General features: G+C 37.1%; 2 protein-coding genes across 4 annotated transcripts; both read left to right on the top strand.

Moving 5' to 3' along the window:
- The first annotated feature begins 1,001 nt into the window (after positions 1 to 1,001).
- On the top strand, positions 1,002 to 18,473 carry LOC140797348 (uncharacterized). 3 transcript variants are annotated; one of them, XM_073150717.1, is made up of 26 exons: positions 1,002 to 1,129; positions 1,244 to 1,421; positions 1,640 to 2,267; positions 2,352 to 2,476; positions 2,568 to 2,662; positions 2,752 to 2,979; positions 4,446 to 4,536; positions 6,214 to 6,265; positions 7,860 to 7,925; positions 9,239 to 9,393; positions 10,155 to 10,225; positions 10,413 to 10,607; positions 10,695 to 10,733; positions 12,639 to 12,746; positions 13,702 to 13,791; positions 13,925 to 14,000; positions 15,176 to 15,272; positions 15,353 to 15,422; positions 15,515 to 15,691; positions 16,377 to 16,499; positions 16,929 to 17,012; positions 17,175 to 17,359; positions 17,451 to 17,589; positions 17,675 to 17,731; positions 17,894 to 17,965; positions 18,046 to 18,473. In XM_073150717.1, exons 3-26 carry the CDS (start codon positions 1,753 to 1,755, stop codon positions 18,157 to 18,159), a joined length of 3,024 nt encoding a protein of 1,007 aa, XP_073006818.1. In that variant the 5' UTR covers positions 1,002 to 1,129; positions 1,244 to 1,421; positions 1,640 to 1,752; the 3' UTR covers positions 18,160 to 18,473. The 3 variants fall into 3 exon arrangements, with proteins under 3 accessions (XP_073006818.1, XP_073006826.1, XP_073006835.1); XM_073150725.1 differs by having other exon boundaries at positions 1,011 to 1,129; positions 1,298 to 1,421; XM_073150734.1 differs by having other exon boundaries at positions 1,028 to 1,129; positions 1,308 to 1,421.
- A 3,419-nt stretch (positions 18,474 to 21,892) lies between these two features.
- On the top strand, positions 21,893 to 27,232 carry LOC140780477 (beta-D-xylosidase 4-like). The gene is made up of 7 exons (XM_073126062.1): positions 21,893 to 22,447; positions 23,536 to 23,817; positions 24,678 to 24,847; positions 25,008 to 25,105; positions 25,484 to 25,834; positions 25,943 to 26,359; positions 26,465 to 27,232. The coding sequence occupies exons 1-7, from the start codon at positions 22,034 to 22,036 to the stop codon at positions 27,034 to 27,036; spliced, it is 2,304 nt and encodes a 767-aa protein (XP_072982163.1). The 5' UTR covers positions 21,893 to 22,033; the 3' UTR covers positions 27,037 to 27,232.
- The last annotated feature ends 495 nt before the right edge of the window (positions 27,233 to 27,727 follow it).

The raw sequence follows: 27,727 nt of genomic DNA, 5'->3' as shown, positions 1-27,727 counted from the left end.
ATTTAATTACAACAAATACGAGTTCATCTCAATGTAAAATAATAGGCTCATGAATTTAACTCCTCGTAAATATTAGAGTTGATATTTAATAAATTTTTATTAGTGCATAAGCATAATCTCAATCATCGTTAAGCTAATAAAAAACTAGTTATCAGGACAATAAAATATGAAAATATTACTAGGATATATAAAAAGTTTCGATTTTTACTTGAACCTTCGACGAGCCTAAAACACTTTTGAGGTAAAAAATTATTGTAAAATTAATTTACACACGTGCGCCATTTATTTTAGTATTAAAATTCACTGAGATCGATTTGAAAAGATAGCAACCTTTTTAAAAGATTAGAGATGAATCCCATTTAAAACTCGAATTAGAGTAATTTTTCTCTTCTAGTTAAAATGATTGATGGTCGTGCCGATGACGTATCGGCACATGGGTTTGCCGCATAGTACCTACCCATAGTAATAGTTTTACTGTTTGCTATTGACCTCGTCATCGAGCTATCCATTGCCGATTACCACTACCATCATCGACTTGCCTTCGCCGTAACTCGAGCTCACATTAGGTGCCTTAGCCCGTGAGAGGAGGATTCGTAATTTAAGTTTTTAACCGATAACTCTATCTCTCTTTATTTATCTTCTTTCTCTTTCAGGCTAGAGCATCCGATGCGAGCTCGGACGACGACAACAACGAAGGTGAGTACCCCTTTACCTTTTTTTCTCTCCTCCTTTTACGACACGGTCAGCAAGTGCCGTGGTAGCCGGTGGTCGGCACGATCTGCAGCCATCATTAAATAAAATCATACTAACCCATGGCAACCAGTTTTCATAGACTCAACCCAATGGAATATCAAATTTATTTTAATAATCTGAAATTTCTTGATGGGCCGGAGTAGTAAATGGGCCGGGTTTTGGGCTTTAGATCTGTCTATAAATTAGTAGTATGGGCGGCCCACCGCGTGATATGTTATAAAGTCCAACCCGGTCTTAAAGAGCTGAGCAAGAGTTACGGCTGCTCGGGAAACCCGGACGAGGGATAGAATAAATTCCCTCTCGATCCCTCGTCTACGCTTTGAAGAAAATAATACGAGAAAGAAGCGGCGCAACGCGTAGGGACGAACCTCGACAGGTTCTTGCCTTCTCTCTGGATTGTTGCCTTAGGGTTTACCAGATTCTTTTCTCCTTTTGTTTTCGAAGGAGGAGTCTTGTCTAATGACATAGTTTCGATCGGTTTTTGAAGTAGGTTATCCGTTGTTTGATGCGATTAAAGGTTAAACTTTTCTGAGAATTTTCAAAGTTCTTGCAAGGTTGTGTTTACCGGACGAAGGTAGCAGAACAACTCCTTCTCGAACCCTGTCCTCCACTGTTCAACAACATAATAAGATAGAAGACGCAAAGCAAAAAGGCGCACCCCTCGACAGGTTCTTCCCTTCTCTATAGATTGTTACATTAGGGTTGGCAAGTTCTTTTTGTTTCCAAAGGAGGAGTCTTTGCTGATGATATGGTTTCAGATCGGTTCCTGAACTAGATTTGTCTGTTTTGTGATGCTTTTAAAGATAAACCTTTCTGAGGATTTTCAAATTTCTTGCAGGTTGTGTTTTCATAGAGATGCTGATAAAAGAATCGTTTTTTCTTGCAGAAATTTTGGTTTCTTCTCGTTGAATCTTCGTCGCATGCTCTATCTTGACGCCAATTAGTTACGAAGTCTTTTGGGATGAAATAAAGATTTGCTGCTGGTAACAGAAGGCTGCAATGTATACGAGGAGATTAAAGTGCAGATGCCAGAATCTGTATTTTTTACTTGTACAGTCTGGTTGTACATCTAGGCCGTCAAGCAGAAGTGTTTTTCATATAGACAAACCTTTGAAGGATGGTGTTTTTAGATCGTCAAGTCATGACATAGGAAATTATAGGAGGTATGCTGCTTGTTACCCCAATAGTTCTTGTAGATTTTACTGCTCAAAAGGTGATGGAGCTAATCCAAGCGAGGGAAAACATGTGCCTGCCAAAGACACTGCAAATTTTGGTATAGGGAAGACTACAAAAGAGGAGGCTGTAATTGGTGTGAGGTACTCTGATGAGCATGCACGTCTTGGGGAACAAGACCAACAGGATTGGCTCAACAGTGAGAGGTTGTACACTGATAATAAAAAGCGAGAGTCCCCTTTCTTGACCAAGCGGGAGATGTTCAAGAATGAATTTTTGCGGAGGGTGGTTCCATGGGAGAAGATCATGCCTTCATGGGATAGTTTTCCTTATTATGTTAAGTAAGTCATAATGTCCAAATTGTTCAGTGGTAGCTTCTTGTAACACTCTTTATTGTGACTCATTCCATTTCTTTTTGCCACAAGTGAGCACACTAAACACTTACTGGTGGAATGTGCTGCATCCCACCTGAAACACAAAAAATTTACATCATCTTATGGTTCTCGGCTGGTTTCCTCAGGAGGGAGGATATTGCTTCAGAGTATGCCAGGTTGTGTATGGAAAAAGTTTATGCAGATAGTGTCTCTGAATCCTTTTATTTTTATTTAATTTTTTTAATAAATTGTTCTTGCTGTCTGAAGGAACTGAGCTGTACCGAGAAAGACTAGTAAGAGCTCTTGCCCGAGACTTACAGGTCCCTATACTGGTCCTTGATAGCAGTGTTTTAGCTCCATATGTAAGTGCAGCATTTCTTTTATATATATATTTCAACTTGGTTTTAGATTATCATATCAATGAAAAAACCCTGATACTTATTTGACGCAGGACTATGGAGAAGAATGTTCCTCAGAATGTGAGTCTGATGAGGAAAATGCAGGATCAGATGAAGAATGTACATCAGAATCAGAGATTGAAGATGAGAATGACGCAAATAATGAGGAATGGACAAGTAGTAATGAAGCAAAATCTAGTGAGAGTGATGATGATGCTGTACAAGCATCAGCTCAGGCCCTGAAGAAGCTTGTGCCCTGCAGTCTTGAGGAATTTGCACAGGTAAGCGTCTATGCATCAATAGTGATTACTGGAATAAGTGGAATTAACGTGGCCATTAATGTATAAATGCAAAATATTGACTCTAATTTGAAGGTCAAGGGACGGAATATGCATGAAAGGTGAAAGAATGATCCTGTCATTTTTTCCTTTTTATGGAAGTTAGCATTTCTTGCATTCTCAGTTCTTATTATTCCCATGCATGTTACAAAGATAGATAACGAGATGTTCAGCCTGAAAGAAAGAAGCTTGCTCTTCCATTTAAGTGTCTTTTGCAAGCAAATGATTCTGCCTCTCTTTGCTTGATTGGCATGTTTTAGGCATGTGTTAAGTTATTGTACTTGGTGTCTTGGTGTCAGTGGTCATTTCAAATGGTATTCGTAGTGCCTATGCTGATTTGGGTTTTACGTTTTAACTCAATTCTTCATGCCATAAACCTTTATAAGTGGTGTAAAACCCATACGTGACATGCATTTAATGTTGGATTGGAGTGATCTTGCTTATTGACTTTCAATGTGATGCTGTGATAGAGTTTGATTTCAGTTGTGTTCAACTAATTTAATAGTAGCCCGTAACATTTGTCAACAAGGCTTGAACAACAAGTCATGACTTGGTGTATCATCAACTGTTATTATGATAGATTCCTCCATAGGGTCATATGAGCTCAAGCTCATAAGCAACCACTAAGTGTTTCTTGTCTGGGTTAGTGAAATATTCAGGTTAGATCTTTACTTCTGGTCAGGAGGTATATCCTAAGTTAATTCAAAAACAACAATGGAATGTTTGCAAAAATGAGTAGAGCAGGATGTATTTAATCTTTCATACAGAGTGTGACATCTGAATCATTCCCATTATTATGGGACATGGAAAAAGAATGACATGAATTGGAGATTCTACTAGTCATTAGGAGTCTTGTTGAATTACTTTCCAATTCTCTTATGGGTGTTTCTGATTGTTAGAAAGTGGAGTTTAATAAAGTGATTGACTTAAATGAAGTGGCTCTCATTTTAAAGAAGAAAGTCAAAATGAAAAAAGTGAAACTATTTTTAGTAGGTAAGGAAGTCACTTTATTGAAGTTAATCACTTTATTGAAATAGAAAAATTTCTGGAAGTGACTACTTTCTTCCCTTGCTTTCTAGCAACTAAACACCCCCTATATATAAGTACAAACCAATCATGCTTGTTACTTTTTCTATGAAAAGATATTATTATTTGATGAGCGCTCAAAAGTAGTAACTTTAGTCCTTAAATTAATGAATATCAACATACATGCGAAATATAGTAATCATACATGATATTGATACTTAATTATCTTCGACTTTGGTTAATTTGTTATTGACCTTTTGTTGTCTAGCAACCATATACATGTGTTGTTTTTGTGTTATTGCATGACCGAGTGATAGATTGCTTCAGTGTCATGTGCTAATGTTGTCTGTTGATGTAATTTCCTTGGTTATAATATGCTTTAGAGAGTCGCTGGAGAAGCTGAGAGTACCTCAACATCAGAAAAGTCAGAGACTGTTGTTTCGACAGAAGAATCTAAAAGACCTCTGAAAAAGGGTAAAGATTCTTGCACTTCTCTCTAGATAATTCTTTTGTACTATATGGACAATTCAAGACGTTCTTGTTTTATGTATTTATTTCTTTAGTTGTGAATGAAGAGGAAATGCATATTCTCATGAAACAAATCCTCTGTTTTAAATCAAATAAATAGAAGTCATAACATTATTTGAGATGGAGATGCTTAGAAGCTTGACATATTAGAAACCCTAATCAAGATGCCAGAATAGAGACATGCCCCTGTTGTTGGTTGGGCCTTTCATGTTTTTTTTTTTCACTTTTGTTCAAAAAATGCCTATTATCTTATTCTGGTTAGGTAGAACTAACAAAACACTATAACTATTTTCCCAGTGTTACCAAAGAAGTAACCAGTTTGCTTCAAAACTTAATGTCCATTGCTTCATTTTGATTAGATAGAATTAGTAAAATATTTTCCTACGAGCCAACTGAGCCTACTAAGCCCGTTCATTCAAATTTTAGTGTGCTACCTTGATAAGTAAAATGATTCCCTCAAATATTAAGCGAAAAGATAAAAAAATTAGAAATTTGACCAATTGAAGGAAAGCATGTAAGTCATTCTATCAATGTTCCTTCTTTAACGAATTTTCTAAAGTTAGTTCCAATTTCTATGAAATTTGGAAAAGAGAAGAAAATTAATTGCTCATTACTCTTTTCTCAAATTGGATTAGAAATTTATTTATGTGAATTAAATGATGATGCTTTTGCCGTCCCCTTTCTATGGTCTTATATATGTCAAATCCCAAATGTCTTATCGCTCCATATGCTGCAATTATAGTAAGTTATACTAAACTACAGAACATTTGGTGAAACAAATTGGTGAGTTTTTCTCCACAAATCTATAAATTTCAGATGAGTGGAATAGTAAAATCCAACATTGTAGTAGAAAGAAAGTAATTTAATTCATTTTATTAATAAAAATTGAATTGCTCTTATTCTTTATGCGATGTTCACCTGTGGGCAAAATTGGATTGCTTAATCCTTATTACTGTAAGTGCTTATGTCAGACTGAACGACAGAACATTTGGCAAAATGAATCAATTGGTGAAAATCTAGAAATCCCAGATGGGTGAAATATTGGTAAACATCCAACATTTGTAGTAGGAAAGAAAGCAAATTTAATTCATTTTATAGGACGAAAATGGATAGCTCTTATTCTTTATAAGATGTTCTCCAGTGGCAAAATTGGATGCTTAATCCTTATTACTGCAAGAACTTATATCTACTTCAATTACACTATTAAGTAAAGAAAACAGCAATTATCTGTTGAAATCTTTGTACTTTCCTCTTGTATCTCCCTAACAATTAATTCTAAGCAGTAGGCATTCTTTAACCTTGAGTTATATGAAATCTTCACTCTTAAAGACCCTATTCTTGCTCTAGTTTAACAATCTGGGTCAAAGAGTTCTAGCCTAAAGTATCATATATCGTGTTACTCTGATTTACATTTTTGGGTACTGAAAGATGGTGACATTACCTTCAACTCACTTTGCTGCACTTCTTATGCAGTATTAAGATAATATGCTTAATGATTTCTGCTTTGGATGGAACTCCTTTTATTTTATTTTATTTTGAGTTGAAAGAGACCTCTGAAAATTCTTACTTCTAAATACCTATATCTTCAGAATGCATGCTTAGGCAGTTCCTTTGTTGCATCAGGGGATAGGGTGAAGTACATTGGGACTTCTGTGCATGTTGAAGTTGATCACAGGTATTCTACTTGTCATCTTACACGCAGAAAGTTGACGAACTATTTAGTAATTCCAGTTATTTGTGAGTAGTGGCTCTATTGTATCTTCATATTTATAGTGTTAAAGCATTTTGACCTTAAACCTTTCATTTCAGGTTAATGTGTATGGGTACTTTTTTATGAATGCATAATCAGCAAACTTATAAGTTACAACCATGTTGAATGATATATTTATGTTTTTGAATATCTCTTATATGATAGATTTCTTAGTATCCTCATAGACTGTATGTGTTCTCTTAGTGTCAGTCATGGGCCACCTTGACAATCTAAGAAGTGCAGATTTCAGATGCCCATTAAGCATATCACAGTCGGTATATTTTTTATTTGCATTATAAAGGTTGAACATCTTAGAACTCATGTGTTATGTTAGGCTTGCTGGCTTACATGCATTATTGATGTTCTGCCGAGTGAATCATCTCCTTTTACTATCATTTAGATATTTTTTTCCTCTGTTGAGATTCCTTAAATTTTAAATAGAATGGTAAAGTCATTTTGGCACATCATTTTGCAGTTATCCCATAGATTAATAGTTGACTTTGTGAATAGCTAGAACATAATTGAAGTGTTTACACCCTTCAGGTAGACATTTTTTGAGCTAGATGGCTTAGGTACATATATATGTACATATATCAGTGTGTGTGCATGTATGTGTGGTGGATATGTATTTTTTCTTAGCGAAATGTTTTAGAATTTAAAATTGTAAGATTTGACTTCAGCAATTATTTCTGCTTCAGAGCTGAAGTTTGTTCCTTTTCTTCTGCTTTTGCTTAATAAGATAACTCTATCCAACTACCAACAGCTCTAGATTTTAGGTACCAGAACCTTCTGGTGCCTGAAGTTGTTCAGTCAAGTTTGGTACCAATTGTGGGGGTCAGATGGGTCAATATGGAGGCATATTGACCTGGACTTATGATTGGTACTGTGAGAAAAGCTTGCTATTTGAACATATTAAATTATGTGAAAGTCAGAACTTAATAAAAGTTTATTAGAATCTTCAAATACGTTTTGTGCTTTCATCAACCATTTCTTGCCATTGGTTTTTTTATTTTCTTTTGCTCCTTACTAATTCCTGGATTAATCGTCGTATGGCTCGATATTCCTACCTTCTGGCACAACAGCTTATAGAGTGTCATGTTTGAGAAAGGTTGTGCATGGGTTGAAAGGAGATATATATATGTCTAGTATTAAAATTAAGAAAGAAATTCTTCGGTTCTTCCTCTAGTTTCAGCAAGAGAGGGTTTTATAAATTTTTATTAGTTCATTTTATAAATTTTATTAGCTCACTTCTTATATGATTTCATGATATTGCTAAGAATTCCAAGGGTTTTCAGGATTGATCTTATTATGGTTGGATATTGAATTAATATATTTGCAACTTATCTCAGTGATGCATCATCTGGTTTTGAACTGTATCATGTGTGGTTTTGAACTTGTGATGTAATTTTTGCACTCTTATTTTTGTTACGTTGAAAGTCAGCACTCTTTTGATATTTAGCACAACTCATTGAGCTTCATATTTATTCAGTCCTGATTGTTCACATATATTGTATCACAGGATCATATTGGGGAAAATACCAACTTCTGATGGTTCAACAAATGCCTTTACTTCTATTAGTGGCAGGTGGGTGGGTAAGTCTTCCTATATAGCATAGGATAATTGTTCTATTGACTGTTGATCTGGCTTCTATAGTAGGAAGATGTTCCTTGAATTGTGTCATTTTTTGGCAACCACTTCCAAATCTGTATATCATGTTTTCAGTTTCAAATCAGGATGTTGTGCTTCTCTTCTCCAAATTCCTTTTCATCGAAGATGCTATAAGTTTTATACTTGTTTGTGAATGATGATAATGAATATTAATGCACAAAGCATACCCTCTTCGGCTACAAAAAATTGTAAAATTATGGTTTCAGGATCACGACATGAATTTGTAGTGGTCCTGTCCTTTTAATATGTTTTCCATAAATGTGGGTTGGTTCATCAATGAAAGCTGAATTTGAAAATTGGTCCAAGATATATCTGATGGAACTACATGTGAAAAACTGGACTAGAAAATGCAATATTATGTATACATGATTCTTTTTTTAATATATTTTTTTAGTGTTTTTCATTTTTTTAAAATTTATTTAAGGTGGTGTAAGTACTCTAGTTAAAAGCAATAGGAAATTTCAGTTGCTTACCATTTGTTAGGTATCCTGCTTGTTATACAAGAAGCTTTTCCCTATTTCTTTTGGGTTAACATCCATTGGCATACTTTGGTTTAAGTCATGCAATTTTCTGCTGCAATGGTAGATTTTTCTTGGTTAAGTCACTAAAGTTACTGTATTGGAGCAGGAAAAATATTTCATAGTATGGTCTCTTGAAAAAAAAAACTAGTCGCTGTCCCATTGATGAGTGTTTTTTAATAGTTTCCTTCTTCGATGAGGGCTCCCCTCATTCTGTACAGTATAAGATCTCATGGAGGCACACATGTCTTTGGTATCTGTCGAATTTCACAGTTTTATGACTCGTTTGTGGTGTCAGGGCCTCAAGGCTCCATTGCTGTCTACCGTGTCTTTAGTGCTTTATAGATATGCTTTAAATTTTTGCATTGGACTAATTACATGTGTATATTGATAGGTATATCTGTGGGCATTATATTTTCTTATTGTCACACATAGTTTGGGTTTCTTAGCGTCTCAAAAGGTTGATTTGCGTTGCCCTGATGGGAGCCCTTAAAAAGAAAAGGAAATCAGAAAAAAGGAAAAAAAGAAAAAAAGAAAGAAGAATTGAAAGTTATTTTGATTACAGTCTGCCTTCCTTTGTATGATTGATATTTCTTTTCTTGATCTTATATAGCTATATTTTACCTTCACAATCCATTTTATCTTTTAGAAGTTACACTTAGATTTAACCTTTTTGTCGTCCTTTCAAGTTTGAATCAATTGAATTTGCAGGCCTCTGTCTAAAGGGCAACGTGGTGAAGTATATGAGATCAATGGGGAACAAGTAGCTGTCATTTTTGACAATCTCGAGAACAAGGTGGAGGAAGGACGTGGCGATGAGAAAATCAAGGAAGAAAAGGCGAAACCATCTATTTACTGGATTGACAGTATGCTTCTATATCAAGCCTTTTATGGCTACTAATAGATTGCAAAGTAACAGTCTCTCCAATGTTCAGTTATCATGCTTATAAGTCATAGCCCTTAGGTATTTTCTCTAAATTCATTTTGTTGATCACTAGAGAAAGATGTAGACTATCTGGGATCTTTCAAAAATGCTTCCTCAATGGTTTGGAAAAGGTTTCAATGGCAGGAAGCTTGCACTGAATGGATGTTATATTTATTAAGTCTTACTGATCCATGAGAATTAGTTTTCCTACCAAGTCAGTAAAAAACAAGTATCTTTTAATGTGAAGGCCTCAAGGGTACTTGAAAGGTTCTTTGCTGATGTCTTTGTTCAACCTTTATCAAAGGGTGCCTCCAGATATTGGATGAATTAAATTTGTTCATCACAGTTTAGGCTCATTCAACTTGGGAAAAACTGTTAAAGGGTGCCTCCAGATAAGATTCTATGGGGGATGCAACTCTGCATATGTCTTTGTTCCCAAGTCACTAATATGAGAACCAAACTAAAAGAACTCCATCATGATTGTCTTTTGAGAAATATAAGAGTTCTATTGTTGATTTGACTTGCTTGGGTACTTTTAAAGAATTCTCGTAGTACTTTTATCCTTCTATTGAATTTCTATATTCTCTTTATATGTTTTAGTTATACGATTGCTAGATAGTTTTGCTTACTATTTTGATCAAATCACTAATCATATCTATAGCACAATGATTCATTTAAAACTTAGCTTCTCTTATTTTCTAGTTCAGGATATTGTGCACGATTTTGATACTGAGGTAGAAGATTGGTACATTGCAATGGAGGCACTTTGTGAGGTGGTATTCTCAACCATGCTGCTGTCTGTTCTATTTGGACAATTTTAGGATAAGATTGTTATTTTATTTTGAGTTGTCCTTAGATTATGCGCCTGTACATTGTGATATCTGTAATTGTGATTGCCTCTTTCACTTAATTTAATATTTTCTTCTAATATTTGTTTTCCTGCTCACCTCTTCATCACAGGTTTTGCCATCTTTACAACCAGTTATTGTCTACTTCCCAGACAGTTCCGAGTGGTTATCAAGAGCAGCTCCTAAATCAAATATGAAAGAGTTTATCTGTAAGGTGGATAAAATGTTTGACCAACTTCCAGGACCTGTTCTTTTAATTTCTGGACAGAACATAGTGGCGACAGGGGCTAAGGAGAAGGAGAAGATTGTAAGATAATTTTGATTTGAAAGTGCTTAAATATACAACATGTCATAGTTTGTGCTGACTATTCCCTTGTGAATATTACTTTGACAGACGATGGTGCTCCCGCATCTTGGTCGTGTGGCTCGGCTGGTAATTGCTTCCCACTGAAAGTTAATGGCATATTAAAAATTTTAAGGGCCCGACCATCTAAAAAGATAATGGTTTTGCTTTTTGGCTCCTTGTTTCCCTTTATATATCTTATTCTTTTCCAAGAACTTCAATCCATAATTTTTTGTATCTCCTCTGTCATTCTCTGTCATTGCACCTAGAACGTATACCTAATAGTTAGCACCCATTCCTACATTTTGAAAAATGAAATAATATCTTAGAGACAAAATTTTCCATGTTCAATGAAGAGAACTTGGAGAAAGAGGCGAGGAAGGAAAATGATACTTGTGAAAGAGAGGAAGCATAGAATTAGATAAAGAATTTGAGAGTTGAAGTTAAGGAGAAGTAGCCCGTCACAACATATCTGGAATTTATAGAACGCTGATGCATTTCAAAGCTGCTTTAGTTTACCGTAAGAACTTATTCGAAAATAAAGCTGCGGAGTGCCACCTTTCCCTACTAGTTCTTCCCATTTCTGCATCTTTCTCATGGATAATCTTTGGAGTCCATTAGAAATTGGAAGTGTTCCAGATTTATAGATTTCACCAAGTCCATCCATGAACAATCATTGTGATGCCTATTAAAGGGTTTATGTACTTTCTCTTGCTTGTGCCTAGATTGCATATTTGAGCCATTTTGGGCCTGTTAGGGAAGGATTAATCTCCACTTTATTGTTGACAGTAGCCTATGTTAGACTAGGAAAAAGGGGGAGGAACCAAAAGCATATCTAAGGTCTGAAGGTTCGTTAAACACTTGCTCGAATTCCATTACATACTTTTTGAGGCTGCAACTCACTCATGTCATTTGCATGATCTGGACAGTTGAGCCTTATCCCATGTTTTGCATTAGAATGTAACCAGGTACTGCATTCAGTAATGAGTTTTAATGCAGTTAAATATTTTTCTCTGCCTAGCAAGTTCTGATGCAATTTGATCTGATAAGAACAGTTTACTATGTGTTTTCTTGTTGATCAGACCCACTTTTTTAACTTCTAAAGTCGCTCATATGTAGGTCCTCTTCAATTGTGAAGGAAAATAGATTTTACATATTGTTGCTTCCATCTCATTTACTTTAATTTCTTGCACTGCTGGTAGTTTAGCTAGAAACCAGTAGTCTTAAAACTAGAGCTGTCAAAAAAGCTTGCTGGCTCATGAGCTCAGCTCATTTAGAGCTCAAGCCAAATGGGGGTTTTTGGGCTTGTGAAAATTTAATTGAGCCGAGCTGAGATAGAGTCAGCTCGCTCGAGCTCAACTCGAATAGGCTTGATATATAATATGTGAGATAATATTATATATATATATATAGACAAAAATAGATATGTAAGTTTTATGTAGCACAATTGGTTAAGGAATTTATTTTAAGATAACTAACCTAGGTTAAATTCCGTAGTATACTCTATTTATTTGTTATTTTTTCAATGGAGAATCTTTAGTTGTTTAGTCCCATATTGGAAAATCAATAGGGTACATATGCCTTTATAGCTATCTTTCCCTCTAAATGCATTAAATTGACTTTGGTGGATTAGCCTAACCGAGTTATTAGTTTTTTGGATCAAGCTGGTTAGGCTGGCTTGATATTTCGGCAAGCCGAGCCAAGCCGAGCTTGTATAATTGAGCTTGTCTTGAGCTTGAGCCAAAGTTATATTAATTTCAAGCCGAGCCGAGCTAACCCTTGCTCGCTCAAGCTTGGCTCGTTTACACCTCTACTTAAAAATTTATATGTTGAATCGAAACTTTATATGCTGAATCATCGGTAACTAGTTTGCTAGCTGCATTTGCTTTATTCCTTTGCCAAGTATTCTAATGATATTTTATCTGTTTTATCCCTTTGACATGCTTAAAGTATCATTTTTTATAATTAACTGAGAATTTGGACTTATATTTGCAGCCTCTGCCATTAAAGCAATTAACAGAGGGATTACGAAAAGCTAAATCTTCAAAAGCTAATGACATACACAAACTCTTTAGGAATACACTGTCTATTCAACTCCCAAAGGTATATATTAATGCAATACGGAATTTGATCCCTCTCTTCTTTTGCTAAACATGAAAAATTATCCTGTTATACTCTTGCATCTTATTTTTTTATTTTCTGTTTAAGTATTCTTGATTATCCTGTTGTCTGGCTTGGTAAGTGCTTATTGAGTATATCCATTTCAAGTGCAGTTGGGTCTTTTGTTGGCTTCAGTAATTTGTAGCAAGTAAATAACCTACAGAGTTCCTTAAGAATTTTGCAAATTTATGATCTCAACACAACTTCTCATAGTTCCTCAACTGTTTCTTTGATGAAGACTTATTCCAATGAATTTTGATGTAGATATTGCCATATGATTTTGATAAGTGTTGCATCTTAAAACTTTCATGAGAGAGACAATGCAAAGTAGCATCAGCATAAGTATCTATCTAGATCCACTAAAACTGTTATGCTGTCTGATAGAAGATCTGCACAGTTTTTTTCTTCAATATTCCTTTACACTTTTTTTGATTTTCTTACTTGCGGAAATGTAAGAATTCTTGTATAAAATGTGAATATGTTGCAATTTGCAACGATATGTCTAATAAAAGATCCCGATGGTTTCACTGTCAAATTTTGTTAGCTACAAATATGTTGTCTAAAATGACTTTATTTAATAGTGCATGTTTGTATGGTTGTTTTTGTGATTGTAGTGACTAAGTTTGGATTTTTTATCAGATGATTACATCAAGGCCAACAAATAGATGCCTCTCTTTTTGGCAGTGGATAATGTGCTTTAAAACAGATACATGATACATAAATCTGACAAGGATTACAATGACTGTCGACTTTGTTTTCTTAAATGTCCAAAGCATCTTAAGCAACTATCTCCCATTTATTGACAATAATCTTGCTATGTTGTAATTGCATAAGATGAGCTAATGTATTGTACCGTAAGCCTTTTGCTTGTATCCTGAATTGCTTCTTTTATTTGCAGGAAGAGGAACAACTAAGAATTTTCAATAAACAGATAGAAGACGACCAACAAATTATAATTTCAAGGAGTAACCTCATAGAACTGCAAAAGGTAATTAATTAATGCTAACTCAAGATAGATATTCCTCATATCATTTGCTTTGCATCTCATGTGTAAATTTTTGTCTTTTCTGCATTTGCATCTCTTTCACCTGTCAACTTCATTTCTTTTTGTGGTATTATAGGTGCTCGAAGAGAATGAACTGTCATGCATGGAGCTTATACAAGTTAACTCTGATAGTATTATCTTGACAAGACAAAGTAAGTTAAACTGTTTCATACTTGCTTCTTGCAGCAGAATAACACGAATATGTTTATGGGATTTGTTTAGTAGTCACTACTCACTGTTCTAAACATTGTAACTTGTGAGGATCAGAAGGATTCAGCACTTGGAAACATCTAGAAACCACAATTGAATTTCACATAGTACTTTAATTATATGTCTCTTTTAAATAATACGGTGGACAAATTTTCTTTCATGAAGGTTCTTTTGAACAGTTGTATGAGGCTCCATAAGATTCACAAGGAAGAAAATATTTGGTTTGGATATTGGCATACCTCTGCAATTTAATGGGGTTTAAGGCGGTTGAGCGATTCCCCTGTGTGATAAGATAATTTGATCAATCAGATCCTCCAGAGACTTTTTTAATGTCTTGGATAGGGAGGTTTATCAAGGTTCTATCTTGGAACTATCCTTTTAGGATTCCCTGACCATCAAGAACTTATTAGTGGTGCTCAAGTAGAGGATATTCCTTAAAGTAGTAGTTGCATGACCTGGTGGTAGTCCAAAATTTGGTTGTAAAATAGGTCAGTCCCTAACCAGGAAGCCTGACCTTAACCTTATTCCGAACATTGTTTAGTTTGCACTTATGCAGGAACAAGGCTAACCGCTACCACCATATTGAAGGTGTATCCTCATTAACAAGATCCATCGCAAAGTTGATGATGCTGATTTGAACAAGTGGAAAACTTAGATTTACTATGATGCATCCACAAGACTATCAGACATGATTATATGGAACATAATTGTGGTGGTAATCTGCAATGTATTTGTTCCTCTTATTTTGATATTGTAGGATATAGATAAAGGAGCTATTGCTCATAAAGGTGCATTCGAAGTTTTTTACTGCCTCTATAAATTACACATCGACTTGAGCAGAAAAACCAATCTGCCAGTCTTCTTTTGAAGGCTATAACATTAGCAATCTTGGGATCGTACTGAATATGCCACTGATATGTATCTGCCTAACCATCTCCTGTTCATGTGCTAATGTGAATGTGATGCACACAAACTTTATTCTTTTGGTTTGTTTTTAACTTGTCATGATAGTTCTAAGATTTAATAATAAGTGGATGGCATGAAGTTAATTTTGGACTGGTTAATTTCTTATTCCACTGTGTTTTTTTTTTCTCTCTCGGTGATTTCATTTCCACAGAAGCTGAGAAAGTTGTTGGATGGGCTAGGAATCACTATCTCTCTGCTGTTAACTGCCCCTCTATAAAGGGTAATAAGCTAATGATTCCCCGTGAAAGGTAAAAGTTCCCACAACAGACGTTCTTCTCAGATTAGGATCTTGTCATGTAATCTAAACTTGTCTTATCTTTCTGTAAAGTCTGGATATAGCCATTGCAAGGCTGAGGGAACAGGAAATAACTTCCAGAAGATCTGCGCAAAGTCTAAAGGTTGCTTGCCTTTGGATTTGTCTTTAAAGTTTTGTAAGTGGCAAAGGCTTTAATAATTCATCTTCCTTAAATTAGCCACACCTTTACTGCAGAGTCTTGCTAAAGATGAGTTTGAGAGCAACTTCATTTCAGCTGTGGTTCCTTCTGAAGAAATAGGAGTGAAGTTTGATGATATCGGTGCTCTCGAGGATGTGAAGAAGACACTAGAGGAACTTGTCACACTTCCTATGAGGAGGCCGGAGCTTTTCTCACATGGCAATCTATTAAGGGTAATGAACCATAACACTTTGCCTCTTGGGTGGACTAGTTTCTTACTACTGTATGTATATAGAATTAATTGTTACACCAGAGCTTGGGAGAAATGTACCATTGTAATATAGCCAGTGTCTGTTGAAAGTTGAAATTGATGAACATAAATCCATTCTACATACTGGAGAATGAGGAGGCTAAAAGTACTCAGAAGATTGCAAATTACGTTTTGCAAGTAGATGGATACTAAAGAGTAGCAACTGTTTACTTGCAGAAGTGAAAATTGTTCTTTTCTTGAGATTGCTTGTCCTTGCTGAAGACTATAGGTCTATTATTGATAAGACTATCCTCCCCTCCAGTATATTGATGCTGTTATTGATGAAACATAGTGGCCAACAGAATCTTCTACACTCATGAAACTGTCACTAGACACTAGGACTAGGTGAAATTAAAGAACTATTACACACCTAGAGTGTACGGCTCCTTGAGCTGAGGCCACAAATAGCTGACTTATTTTGGGTCCTGATGCTTTTGTGACATTTATGTAGTGGCTTTTTTTTTATTTTTGTGGATTTTCTACGCACTTGCAATGACACATCTTTATGTTTTTGCTTTTCCAGTGGCTTTTGGATTGTAGCTTTGTGCCTATCTTAATTGTTGTATGAACACCATTTCTACTTGACTTACTATTGAAACTTCTTTCAGCCTTGCAAAGGAATTTTACTGTTCGGGCCTCCTGGAACTGGAAAAACACTTCTTGCCAAAGCACTTGCAACTGAAGCTGGAGCAAACTTTATTAGCATAACTGGTTCGACTCTTACATCAAAGGTAGGATGGCTGGTGGCATGTGTACGGGTTAAACCCTCTGACCAACTTTATGTGCTTTATCCTACATAGATTTAGAATTTTCCTATTAAGGTTCAAGTATGCTATCCATATTTTCCCAGTCAGTCACTGTTCTACCATGTATCCTCTAACATTGATTCAGCTTTGTCGTTTTCATGCTGGGAAAATAATAATGGCAAACTGAGTTGTGCCAAACTGAAATATTTTTTGGATATCAGTTACTCATCAAGGACTTGTACTAGTCTCTCTGGAGACATCTGATAAAAAAAATTAATGACCTGTGGTATGATAATAGCATGGAACTTCCAGTTAATTTTTGTTGTCTTCAAGAAGCCGCATTACATGCGAATTGTCGTTAGGTTTTTTTTCCGTATGATTGTATATCTTACTTCTGCTATTTATATTGAACAGTGGTTTGGAGATGCCGAGAAGCTTACCAAGGCTCTTTTTTCCTTTGCTAGCAGGCTAGCCCCTGTTGTAATATTTGTTGATGAGGTAGCAAGCTAATCTACTTTAAAGTGATTTCTTTCATTCGGCTTTGTCCCTACTAAATTTCTTAATGGATGTCCTTGTGTTGTCCTGATGTTGCTTTATTCCTTTTGTTTGATGATGATCTGTTGAATCATCTGATCTTAAGCAATTACATTGTTGTGGTAGGTTGACAGTCTACTTGGTGCTCGAGGTGGTGCTTTTGAGCATGAAGCAACAAGACGAATGCGAAATGAATTTATGGCAGCTTGGGATGGACTAAGGTCCAAGGATAGCCAAAGGATCCTTATTCTTGCTGCCACGAATCGTCCATTTGATCTTGATGATGCTGTAATACGCCGCTTGCCTAGACGGTAACATCATAGAAGCCCACTGTAGTACTGTACATAATTATACTTCTTGCCCTCATGTTCTACCCTATTAAATTTATATATCTATATGTAGGATTTATGTGGATCTTCCTGATGCGGAAAATCGAGTGAAAATCCTAAGGATCTTCCTCTCCCAAGAAAACCTTGAACCAGATTTTAGATACGATGAACTTGCCAATGCCACGGAAGGATATTCAGGAAGTGATTTGAAGGTAACATTATTCATTTTCTTCTTGTAAGGTATTTTTATGATATGATAGGTGTCTTATCGTTCATTCTTACTCCTCTTCCATGCAGAACCTGTGCATTGCAGCTGCATATAGGCCTGTTCAAGAACTCTTAGAGGGAGAGAAGGTAAGGGCATCTCTTTAGGTCACATCCAATTTATTTATGTTCTTTTTCTTTAAATATATCAGCTCAGCTACACAGCTTTATTGAAACTCTTTCATAATTTTATTTGTTTTCCTTCTTTCTGGAACTCTGGAATCCTGACTTGGGTATGGTTTCATTGTTCAGGGAGGTGTAACTAGTTCACAACCTTCATTAAGATCCCTTAGATTGGATGACTTTATTCAAGCAAAAGCCAAGGTATACAATATCAAGAATATTTTTAATCCAGTGGCTTCAAATCTTAATAATTTTTCCTAACTTCATTCTGATACATCAAGGTGGGTGCTTCGGTTGCTTATGACGCAACTAGCATGAACGAACTAAGGAAATGGAATGAACAGTACGGAGAGGGCGGCAGTAGGAGACAATCACCATTTGGCTTTGGCAACTGACATGAAGTAATACTATTCATTTTCTCCCGGTAATATTATGGGGCTCCTCTCCCGGTGACATCTCAATGTGTGAGAGCCCTGTATTCTTTCAACAAAAAAAATAAAATTAAAAAAAAATATTGTTTTTCTTATAATTTGGGATTCAAGCATCCCATATTTATAGTAGAATGTTAGTCTTGTACCTCACTCGTTTACCCATAGTGCAGATTAGGTAACATCAAAGAGAGAGCTCTGTAATTCTAAATATTTTGAGATAAGTGTTATATTTATGATTGCACTCGTCATTTTGGGAAATCAAATTCCAGATTTTACTACTATTATGTGTAAGCCAACAATCAGTTAAAATTATTTTTTAAGTTCTCTCCAGACTACAATTGTGTATGATTTAACACCCAATTATGGGCTTTTAAATAACCCAACTGCACAACTTTCTGCCGCGAGGGTTGTAGAGAATCCATTTTCTTGTCGGTAACCACAAGCACTATATTAATAGGTAACTTTTTATTATTATTAAGGATGTTATGAGTTTGACTTCAATTCTAAATAATATTGTAGAAAAATTATTCGGTGATTTGGTGACTTGGTTCAATTTGGTTAATAGTTCAGTAATACGGTTAGCTCGGAGAAACAGCTCGATAGCGCAACGGCATGTGATGTTTAGTGGTGTTTAAGTGTCGCTGTGAATGTTGGGATGATTGGAGCGCTTGTGAATAGAAAATTTCTTGTACCACATTCGTACTACCTTTGTCCTACTTGTTAGCAATGATGTAATTATGCTTCTGTTGATCCTTTCAAAGTTAAAAGGATTCCCGACTGTAAGAATCGGACAACGGATGGCTCCAAAGCATGAAGTCTAAACGCCAATATAGTCCAGAAGGGAGCTCATATTCTACAACGACAGTCGTGAAAGAGGACTAGGAATTTGATCTTTGGAATGGAATCCAAATATTCTAAAATATTCCAACTTTATATGTCGTGGATCCAACATCATGTTTTAGTGTTAGTATATTCTTTCCTTTTAACTTCATGTGGGGACTAAACCTCATATGCAGCCTCCAACTATAGTGGATTAGACCTAAAGTGCATTTGGAAATTGCTAAGCAACAGAGGCTTGATGTGATAGAACTCCTTATGCTCTTCTGCTTGAATTGTAGTAACTTTGCTCTAACTACATCACACCAGGGAAAAAAAAAGGTTCACCCTAAGCCAATTAGGCATTTGATTTCTTTTCTACGTGACTTGGCCTGTTAAATTGCTTCATTCAGCATCCACAAGCCAAGTTACTCGTCAATTGGCTTCTCATCATTTAATTCATTTCTACAACTTTTCAGATTTGAAGTCCTTTCACAGACTGACTACTCCTTGTCCCCCCCTGCACTACTTTGATTAAAAAAAATAAAAATAAACTTAGTGTCGATCCAAACGTATAGAAGATTTCGATTTCGGCTTGTTTCGGTTTCGACCCCTTTAGAAAACAAATAGTGGTCTAAAATTAATGTGAAAAAACGAACAGACTTGCTGGGCTCGGCGTTAGGCAATTAATTTTGGAACTCTATTTTAATGATCAAAAGTACAGTCTATATTGGGTTGTTAATAAATGCCTGCACATATATATATATATATGACATTATGTTTCTTATGTTTAGGTTACTTTGCAGGTATTGGGCCCTTGTGCTCTCTCAGTCATGATCACATTCCCATAAATAAACCTACTTCGATATCTATCCATCTTTCCTAAATTCCATATCTCCACCACCCATTACCCATAGTGCTCAAGTAATGACAGAAGCACTCAAGAACTCGAAGTAAAGAAAAAGAAGGAGCTAAGTGGATAACCATGATGGTGTATTCCAGTGTAGTCATTACTTTTTCCCATACACCTCTCAGTGAATGAACCTTCTAGTAGAAACAAATCCAATCCTAACGGTGACAAACACTAGCTCCATTGTTGCTGGACTAGTTCATGTCAACTCTGAAGCCAAACTAATGCTTTGATGCAACGTCTTATCCGAGCTTTATTCGCCTCTCAAAGATGGTCTTATCCTTCCTACGACTGCTTAATGTGTAGTCATGGAGATGGCGAGATAAGTAATCCAGTTAATACATATAGATTAGTGGAGAAGCTAAAGAAAGATCAGGGCATAGAACAGTGCCATACCTAAATCTTTTTAACTTTTTAGATCAATTCATTAACATTCAAAAGTTACAAGAATACAATCTTAATACAAGCTCCATAGTTAGCCTATAAAAAACACCTCCCCAATTATTAAAATATAGCAGGATGAGAGGGAAATTCTCTTGATTAGAATAATTATAAAAGTTTATTAAATGGAACTAGAGGCAGAACACTCTTGCACAGAGATACGTATCAAATAGAGCAAGAAACAGTATCAATTTAAAAAAATATATTATTAGTATAATTATATTCTTTAATAAATGTTATAATTGCCACTGAAAATATTATGGGTTTTTAAAAATATCATTATGCTATTTAAGTGTATCTAATTATGATTAAAAGCAAAAAAAAAAATCAATAACTATCTATTAAAAATTAACAATAATTCTAAATCAGTCAACAAAAAAAAAAAAAGATTTCATTGCGATATTTTAAATCTCTTTTACTGACAATTGGCAGCTAGTTAAAGGAAAGCCAAAAAAAAACCCAAATAAAAATATAACAACCGCGTGGACGAATTAATTCCTTCGGCGGGAAAGCGAACAATCGGAGGAGGGCGTCAAAAAGGGTGGGGCCCAGATGGTAGCCTTAGGACCAGGCCAAATGACCCAATTAGGCATCAGAGCTGGCTCGTGCTCTGGGCGAGGCCTGACCGGACCGGACCGTGGACTCACGAGCCCTGATGCCCCGCAGTACTGTAGCGCGGGGTAGAATCGAAAGGGCTCCCCTGCCCGGAATACAACCACGGGCAGTTTTATCCTTTGGACTTATCCTACTTCTTATTCTAATTTGGCTTGGCTTTGTCTCGCGCATGAGCCGCCCGGCCCCCCGTGTTACATACTTGCATGTTGTTTTCCAACTGGCATAGTGCTTCACTATAACTATTCCATGTAATTATTCATCTGCGAATGCCCTATTCTTTCTCCAGTATAGAGTAGAGAGGCATAGGGTATGGAGCTCTGTGTATACTTTGAAAAAGGATAAGAATAAATGACAATGGTATAAAATTAAAAAAAAAAGAATAGATAGATAGCAATAATCTCACACCTTATGTTGCATGAGTTATTTTATCTTATAAATATAAGTTTCTCTGTTTAATTGCATTAAATGTATAATTATACCATATGTCTTATTATAAAACATATTAATGTTTATTGATTTACTATTTAGCTGCGTTTTTGCCTTATTTTTCTGAGTCAATTTTGGATAATGTTTTATACCAAAAGAGTATTGAGAGGATCATTCTCATTATAGTTAACATAAAAGACACAGAAATGATTCCTAGCCAACTGTAGAGTGTAGGCGACTCCGTCGGCTCCAAGCCGATCCGAATTAGCCGTCATCTGTTCCTGTTTTCACGTGAGAGAATAGAACAGAGCAGCAAAGCCGTAGCTCCACTGTGCTTTCCTCTGTTACCATGAGGACTTGCTATTAATCTCCTAATAATTACGAGAATCCATCTCATTCCAATGCCATCCAACAGCAATCACTCCTACCTTTGGCCCCCACTTCGCCAATCTGTATTTCAATTATCCAATAGAGGAAAGCAATTAGATTAAAATAGCTGGAAACACTCACGGACTCGAAAAGTTGGACGCCCATCTCCCTCCTCCCTCCCTCCCTCTTCCTTCACGGGTTGTGCTATAAATCCTCGCGGCGCAACCACGACTGGAAGCCATTGTGTGGATAGTCTGGAGAATGGGGGAAAAATCTATTCTTTTCTGGCTCATTCTTGAGCTTTCTCTCCTCTCTTTTCTGGGTTCTCGATGCGTTTTAGCCCAGAATCCAATCTTTGCCTGCGATGTCGCTTCGAATCCGGACTTGGGTAGTCTTGGATTCTGCAACACGTCGTTGAGCGTGGCGTCGAGGGCCGAGGACTTAGTGAAGCGGCTCACATTGCAGGAAAAGGTGGGGTTTTTGGTAAACAAGGCAGCGGCGGTTAGCAGGCTCGGGATTCCGAGCTATGAGTGGTGGTCGGAGGCTTTGCACGGCGTTTCCTACGTCGGACCCGGGACGAAGTTTTCACCCCTTGTTCCTGGGGCGACTAGTTTCCCTCAGGTTATTCTCACTGCGGCATCGTTCAATGCCTCCCTGTTTAAAGCCATTGGAAAGGTGAGATCTTTATGCATTGGTTTGAATGATTTCATCTTACTGCACTAGATGGTTGTTTTGGATTTGAGATCTAGATATGGGTCTTCTTCTGCAAGCAGGAGTGATGGCCTCTCAAACTTTATCCTATCCACATTACTATAGCACTTTTATTTGGCCTAGGCTTTGATCAGTTGACAGAATTCCTTATTTGTTTAGAACGTGCGTCTTGGATTAGAGGTTTCAGTGCTGAAGAAATGGAAGTTTCTCACAATTTATTTACAGGATGCTGGGATTTCCTTTTTCTTGTTTTGGCATCTGGATATCTCTTTTAAGAATTTCCTTTCTGCGCAATGCAGTGTAAAATAGGATCATGTTCCAAAGCTGATGTTTTTGCTGCTTTATTCCTTTCCCTTTTACTGTGCATTTTTATTGGATAACTTGAGTTGCATTAGAGTCCCAATAGCGTGGATGGGAAGTTCTTCGCTTTGCCGTAGTTTGCTTATCTCAACTGTCAATTGTTTTGCTAATATGGGTTGTTAAAATCTCTTAATACAACCAATTGCGTCTTATGTTTAATGAATTTTTACGTGCAAAAGTACAAAGATGGTTTGTGAATGTGACCTCAATCATACGGATCTACATTTGAAAATGTAGTCAATTTGTTTCCAGCTTCATTGTCTTCCTCACATTCATATACATGATGTCTATTCATATATGTTTTGTCTCTTAGGCGACTCTGTTTCGTATGGATCTGAAGATTGCCCATCTAACTGTGGGCCATCTCCTTTGTGCCCACTTAACAGTTGAGATGTCACTCTCTTGAGTGATTAAATGGAAGGGTGCTTTTACTAATGGTCCCTAATTTTGGTACCTCTGCCTCCCACCAGCTTTGTAAATGCAAATTTCACAATATTTGCGTGGCAATTAACTTTCCTTTTTTGCGACTGTAACTCGTGATAAAGATGCTGTAACTAGTGATAACTTAAACAATATTGTCCAAATAATAGTGCACGAAATTTTATTCACAACTGCGGTTGTAGTGTACTATTTTTAACCATCGATCAAACTTTGAGAACAGACAGATATGTTGTTAATGATGTTACTTCTAGGTGGTTTCGAACGAAGCCCGGGCAATGCACAATGTCGGTCTTGCAGGGCTAACATTCTGGAGCCCGAATGTCAACATATTTCGTGACCCTCGGTGGGGAAGAGGTCAAGAGACACCTGGAGAAGATCCATTGCTCGCAAGCACGTATGCCGCAGGTTATGTCAGGGGATTGCAAGATGCTGATGATCCAGAAAAGCTGAAGGTTGCTGCTTGCTGCAAGCATTACACTGCCTATGATTTAGATAATTGGAAAGGATTCCAACGGTTCACCTTCAACGCTGTGGTAAACTACTCCTGAGACTTTCCTTTTTCTTGGTTTTCATGAAAATGGAATTGTATTTGTTATTTGCATGCAAATGATACATCAGCTTCTTTTCCTGGTATGTGTTCTTGTCTAGCCATAACTAACTAGTGGCTTTCTAGGTGAAAGGTGGTGTTTTTGGCATATCCCATGGTCTCTTAACCTAAATAACATCAATAACTTTTTCTCTGTCATTGCTTAAAGCACACAACCTTCAAGGTCTTGAGTTATTTGCTAATGGTCCTCACAACTCTTTGTTGTCTGATACCTTCATAGGAACACATTACCTACAGTAGATCGTTACATTTTTGGAGAACTAAAATATCCTCTGATTCACCGGTGGCCTCAACCTATACTTGCATTTATGTGCATAAATTTTATTCTTCATCCGCTGAAACATTGATGTTCTTGGCAAACAGTGAAAAAAAAAACTAACATATTGCTGATATACTGTTATATTCTTACCTATGTTGTCAGATATAATTCCAATGTCACTGCCCAACACTGCAAGATCTTGGACAGAGCATCATCGACGGTATATAATACTATAATAATACAAAACCACCTTTATACCCTAAAAAAGATAGCTTTGGACCGTATGTTGACAGGCATGTCATTTTAAAATCAGCATAGAGATAAGATACTAAAAAATTCGTGCATGAACCGAAAAGCAAGCAATATTTTATTGGAGATATATGCACATAAGCACTCGTTATTCCTAATAAAGTGTGTCCCGTTGTCAGGCAATGGAATTGTTTATGTGTGTTTGGTGTCCTATTAGCTATGATGGTTGCTCTTAAACTTCTATATTAGTTATATTTTATCTATTCTTGTGGTGTTAGGTGACAAAGCAGGACATGGATGATACCTTTCAACCTCCATTCAAGAGCTGCGTAATTGATGGGAATGTGGCCAGCGTCATGTGCTCCTACAACCAAGTCAATGGTGTCCCTAGTTGTGCAGACCCTGGCCTACTGTCTGGAACCATTAGAGGAGACTGGAATCTTAATGGGTCTCTTCTATTCTCGTCTTTCGGCCTTTTTAATCTCTTATTATTGTATAAAAATTACATAAATGTCAGTGAGACAAATCTACATCGTAAAAGAAAGAAAGATATAGAAGACAACCATTTACATAGTGAAGTATCTGACTCTCTTTCTCTTTTCTCTCAGGTATATCGTATCTGATTGCGATTCAGTTGATGTTCTTTACAATAGCCAACACTACACCAAAACCCCGGAGGATGCCGCTGCCATAACAATCTCGGCAGGTAATTGCTTCAACACAGACTACATTTTGGAATAGAGTCAGACAATTGGTCCAAGAAAGTAAGAACAGAGACAAAATTTTCTTTTATGTGAATAGGTTGATGGATTGTGTATTTGTGTTTGATTCCATATAATCGAAACAATGGTCTGTCTCTTGTCCTTCCAATTGCTACCCATATGCTCATTAAGCAGATGGGTGTACATCTGCATGCGAATCTTAGATAACTTTGGGGCAAGATGTGTGTGTGTGTGTGGGTCTAAGGTTGTCTGATATAGTTGATGATCTAAAGTATAATCCCCTAACAAAAGCCTATCCATTCTAGTGTTATATAGTGGAAGTTTTGTTTTAAAGAAAGAAAACAATTTCAAAATTTTGGCAGGCCTTGATCTCGACTGTGGTAACTTCTTGGGCCAGCACACGTTGGCTGCTATCCAAGGTGGGAAATTAAATGAGTCTGCGGTGGACAAGGCTATCACCAATAACTTTGTGGTCTTGATGCGTTTGGGCTTCTTCGACGGTGATCCTAGGAAACTACCTTACGGTGGGCTGGGCCCCAAGGACGTGTGCACCAAGGAGAACCAGGAGCTGGCCCGTGAGGCCGCCAGGCAAGGCATCGTCCTCCTCAAGAACAACCATAACGCACTCCCTGTGCATCCCACGTCCATCAAATCGATGGCTGTCATCGGCCCGAACGCCAACGTCACCAAGACCATGATCGGCAACTACGAAGGTAAAAACTCTTTTGGGAGTATTATATATATATTTTTCAATCAAACACCACATTTTTGGACCTTAAATTGTTTAAATAGAGTGTTATTTGCAAATTTTTGTTGTGCAGGTACACCGTGCAACTACGTAACACCTCTGCAAGGCCTAACAGCAATCGTCAACACCGTGTACCAGCCCGGCTGCACCAACGTCGCCTGCGCCGGCAATAGCCTCCAATTGGACCCTGCGAAGCAAGCGGCGGCTCAAGCGGACGTCACGGTCCTGGTCGTCGGAGCCGACCAATCCATCGAGAGGGAGGGCCTCGACCGGGTTAGCCTCCTCCTCCCCGGACAACAGACGACGCTTATAACAGAGGTAGCGAAAGCCTCCAAGGGCCCGGTGATCCTCGTCATCATGTCCGGCGGTCCGTTCGACATATCGTTTGCGAAATCTAGCGACTCTATCTCCTCCATCCTCTGGGTAGGGTACCCCGGCGAGGCCGGAGGGGCGGCAATAGCTGACATCATTTTTGGATCTTACAGTCCAAGTAAGTTCCATTCTGAATTCTTACGTTAATTATATCTAAGACTCCTCAACTATCTAATATCAAATATGAAATTATTGGGTTTTTTTCTTATGGTTCATCACGTAGGTGGAAGGCTGCCTGTGACATGGTACCCTCAGTCTTTTGCCGATAACGTCTCCATGGCCGACATGCACATGAGGCCGAATCCGTCGACCGGATTCCCGGGTCGAACCTACCGGTTCTACACCGGCGACACTGTCTACACCTTCGGCGATGGATTGAGCTATACCGAGCACACTCATCACCTAGTCCAAGCCCCCAAGCTAGTTTCTATCCCCCTAGAAGCAGGGCATACGTGCTACTCCGAGAAGTGCAAGTCTGTCGACCTAGCCGGTGGCCATTGCGAGAACCTAGCTTTCGACATCCACCTCCGCGTTAAGAATTCCGGTAGCATGCCGGGGAGCCACACCGTCTTCCTCTTCTCGTCGCCGCCTTCGGTGCACAACGCACCAAGGAAGCATCTGCTAGGGTTCGAGAAGGTTTTCTTGGGCCCCAAAGGCGAGAGCAACGTAGTGTTCAAAGTTGACGTTTGCAGGGACTTGAGCTTGGTGGATGAGCTTGGGAACAGGAAGGTGGCATTAGGTTCGCATATACTTCATGTTGGTAACTTGAAGCATTCATTAACTTTGAGGATCTAAGATCCTTGAAGCTTCTTGAGGTCTTCTTATTGGTTAAGTGGTCTAATAAGGGCTTCCATGCAAAATTGGAAAGAATCAGATCATCTTCTAGTTCTACCTAGCAATTTGTCAGCTTTAATTTAGATTCTTAAGCGAGTCACTCCGTCAACTGTAACTTGAATCCCAAATTTTAATCCAATGGAAGTGAAATTACCTATGGACCTTGAATGTGAGCATATTCCAGCATTATTCGAATATAAGGGCCAATCCCATTCGTTTGAATAATTTCAATAGCAGCACAACATCGACAATAACTACTAGCTTGGTAGGTGGTTAATTAATCGGTTGTGTGTATGTCAGCTTAGCTAGGGTCAATTGCAAATGGATCTCGAGATTGAATCGGAGAAATACTCCAATAACAAATATAAAATTTACTATTTTTTATTAGTTTAAGTTTTTAAAATAATTGATGAATTAATATGGTATCAAAAAAAATTTATGTTATTTAAAAATATAAAACTTTTATTCATACTACCGTAGCTTTCGGAAATAATTAATGAGTTAACAATAAGTAATTAGTTTATACAATTGAGGAGCAATTTATGCTAGCAAAATTCCAACCGGAACATGCCACATTTAATATTTATGCGACGTCGGTGAACGACTTAGCATAAACTAATGTTCACATCCGCAGGAGCATCAGAACAAAATT

Source organism: Typha latifolia, chromosome 1 (genome assembly GCF_019914945.1).
Source record: "Typha latifolia isolate L0001 chromosome 1, TyphaL0001v2, whole genome shotgun sequence".
Taxonomy (NCBI): Eukaryota; Viridiplantae; Streptophyta; class Magnoliopsida; order Poales; family Typhaceae; genus Typha; species Typha latifolia.
The sequence above is the reverse complement of the archived record's forward strand: the minus strand, read 5'-3'. Positions and strand labels throughout refer to the sequence as shown.

Excerpts from the sequence above, each read along its gene's own strand:
- LOC140797348 (XM_073150717.1), top strand. The coding sequence starts at position 1,753 with ATGTATACGAGGAGATTAAAGTGCAGATGCCAGAATCTGTATTTTTTA. Across the intron at positions 6,266-7,859 it reads CATGTTGAAGTTGATCACAG|GATCATATTGGGGAAAATAC; the intron begins GTATTCTACTTG and ends ATTGTATCACAG. Across the intron at positions 12,747-13,701 it reads TGTCTATTCAACTCCCAAAG|GAAGAGGAACAACTAAGAAT; the intron begins GTATATATTAAT and ends TTTTATTTGCAG.
- LOC140780477 (XM_073126062.1), top strand. The coding sequence starts at position 22,034 with ATGGGGGAAAAATCTATTCTTTTCTGGCTCATTCTTGAGCTTTCTCTC. Across the intron at positions 23,818-24,677 it reads GGTTCACCTTCAACGCTGTG|GTGACAAAGCAGGACATGGA; the intron begins GTAAACTACTCC and ends TTGTGGTGTTAG. Across the intron at positions 25,835-25,942 it reads CATGATCGGCAACTACGAAG|GTACACCGTGCAACTACGTA; the intron begins GTAAAAACTCTT and ends TTTGTTGTGCAG.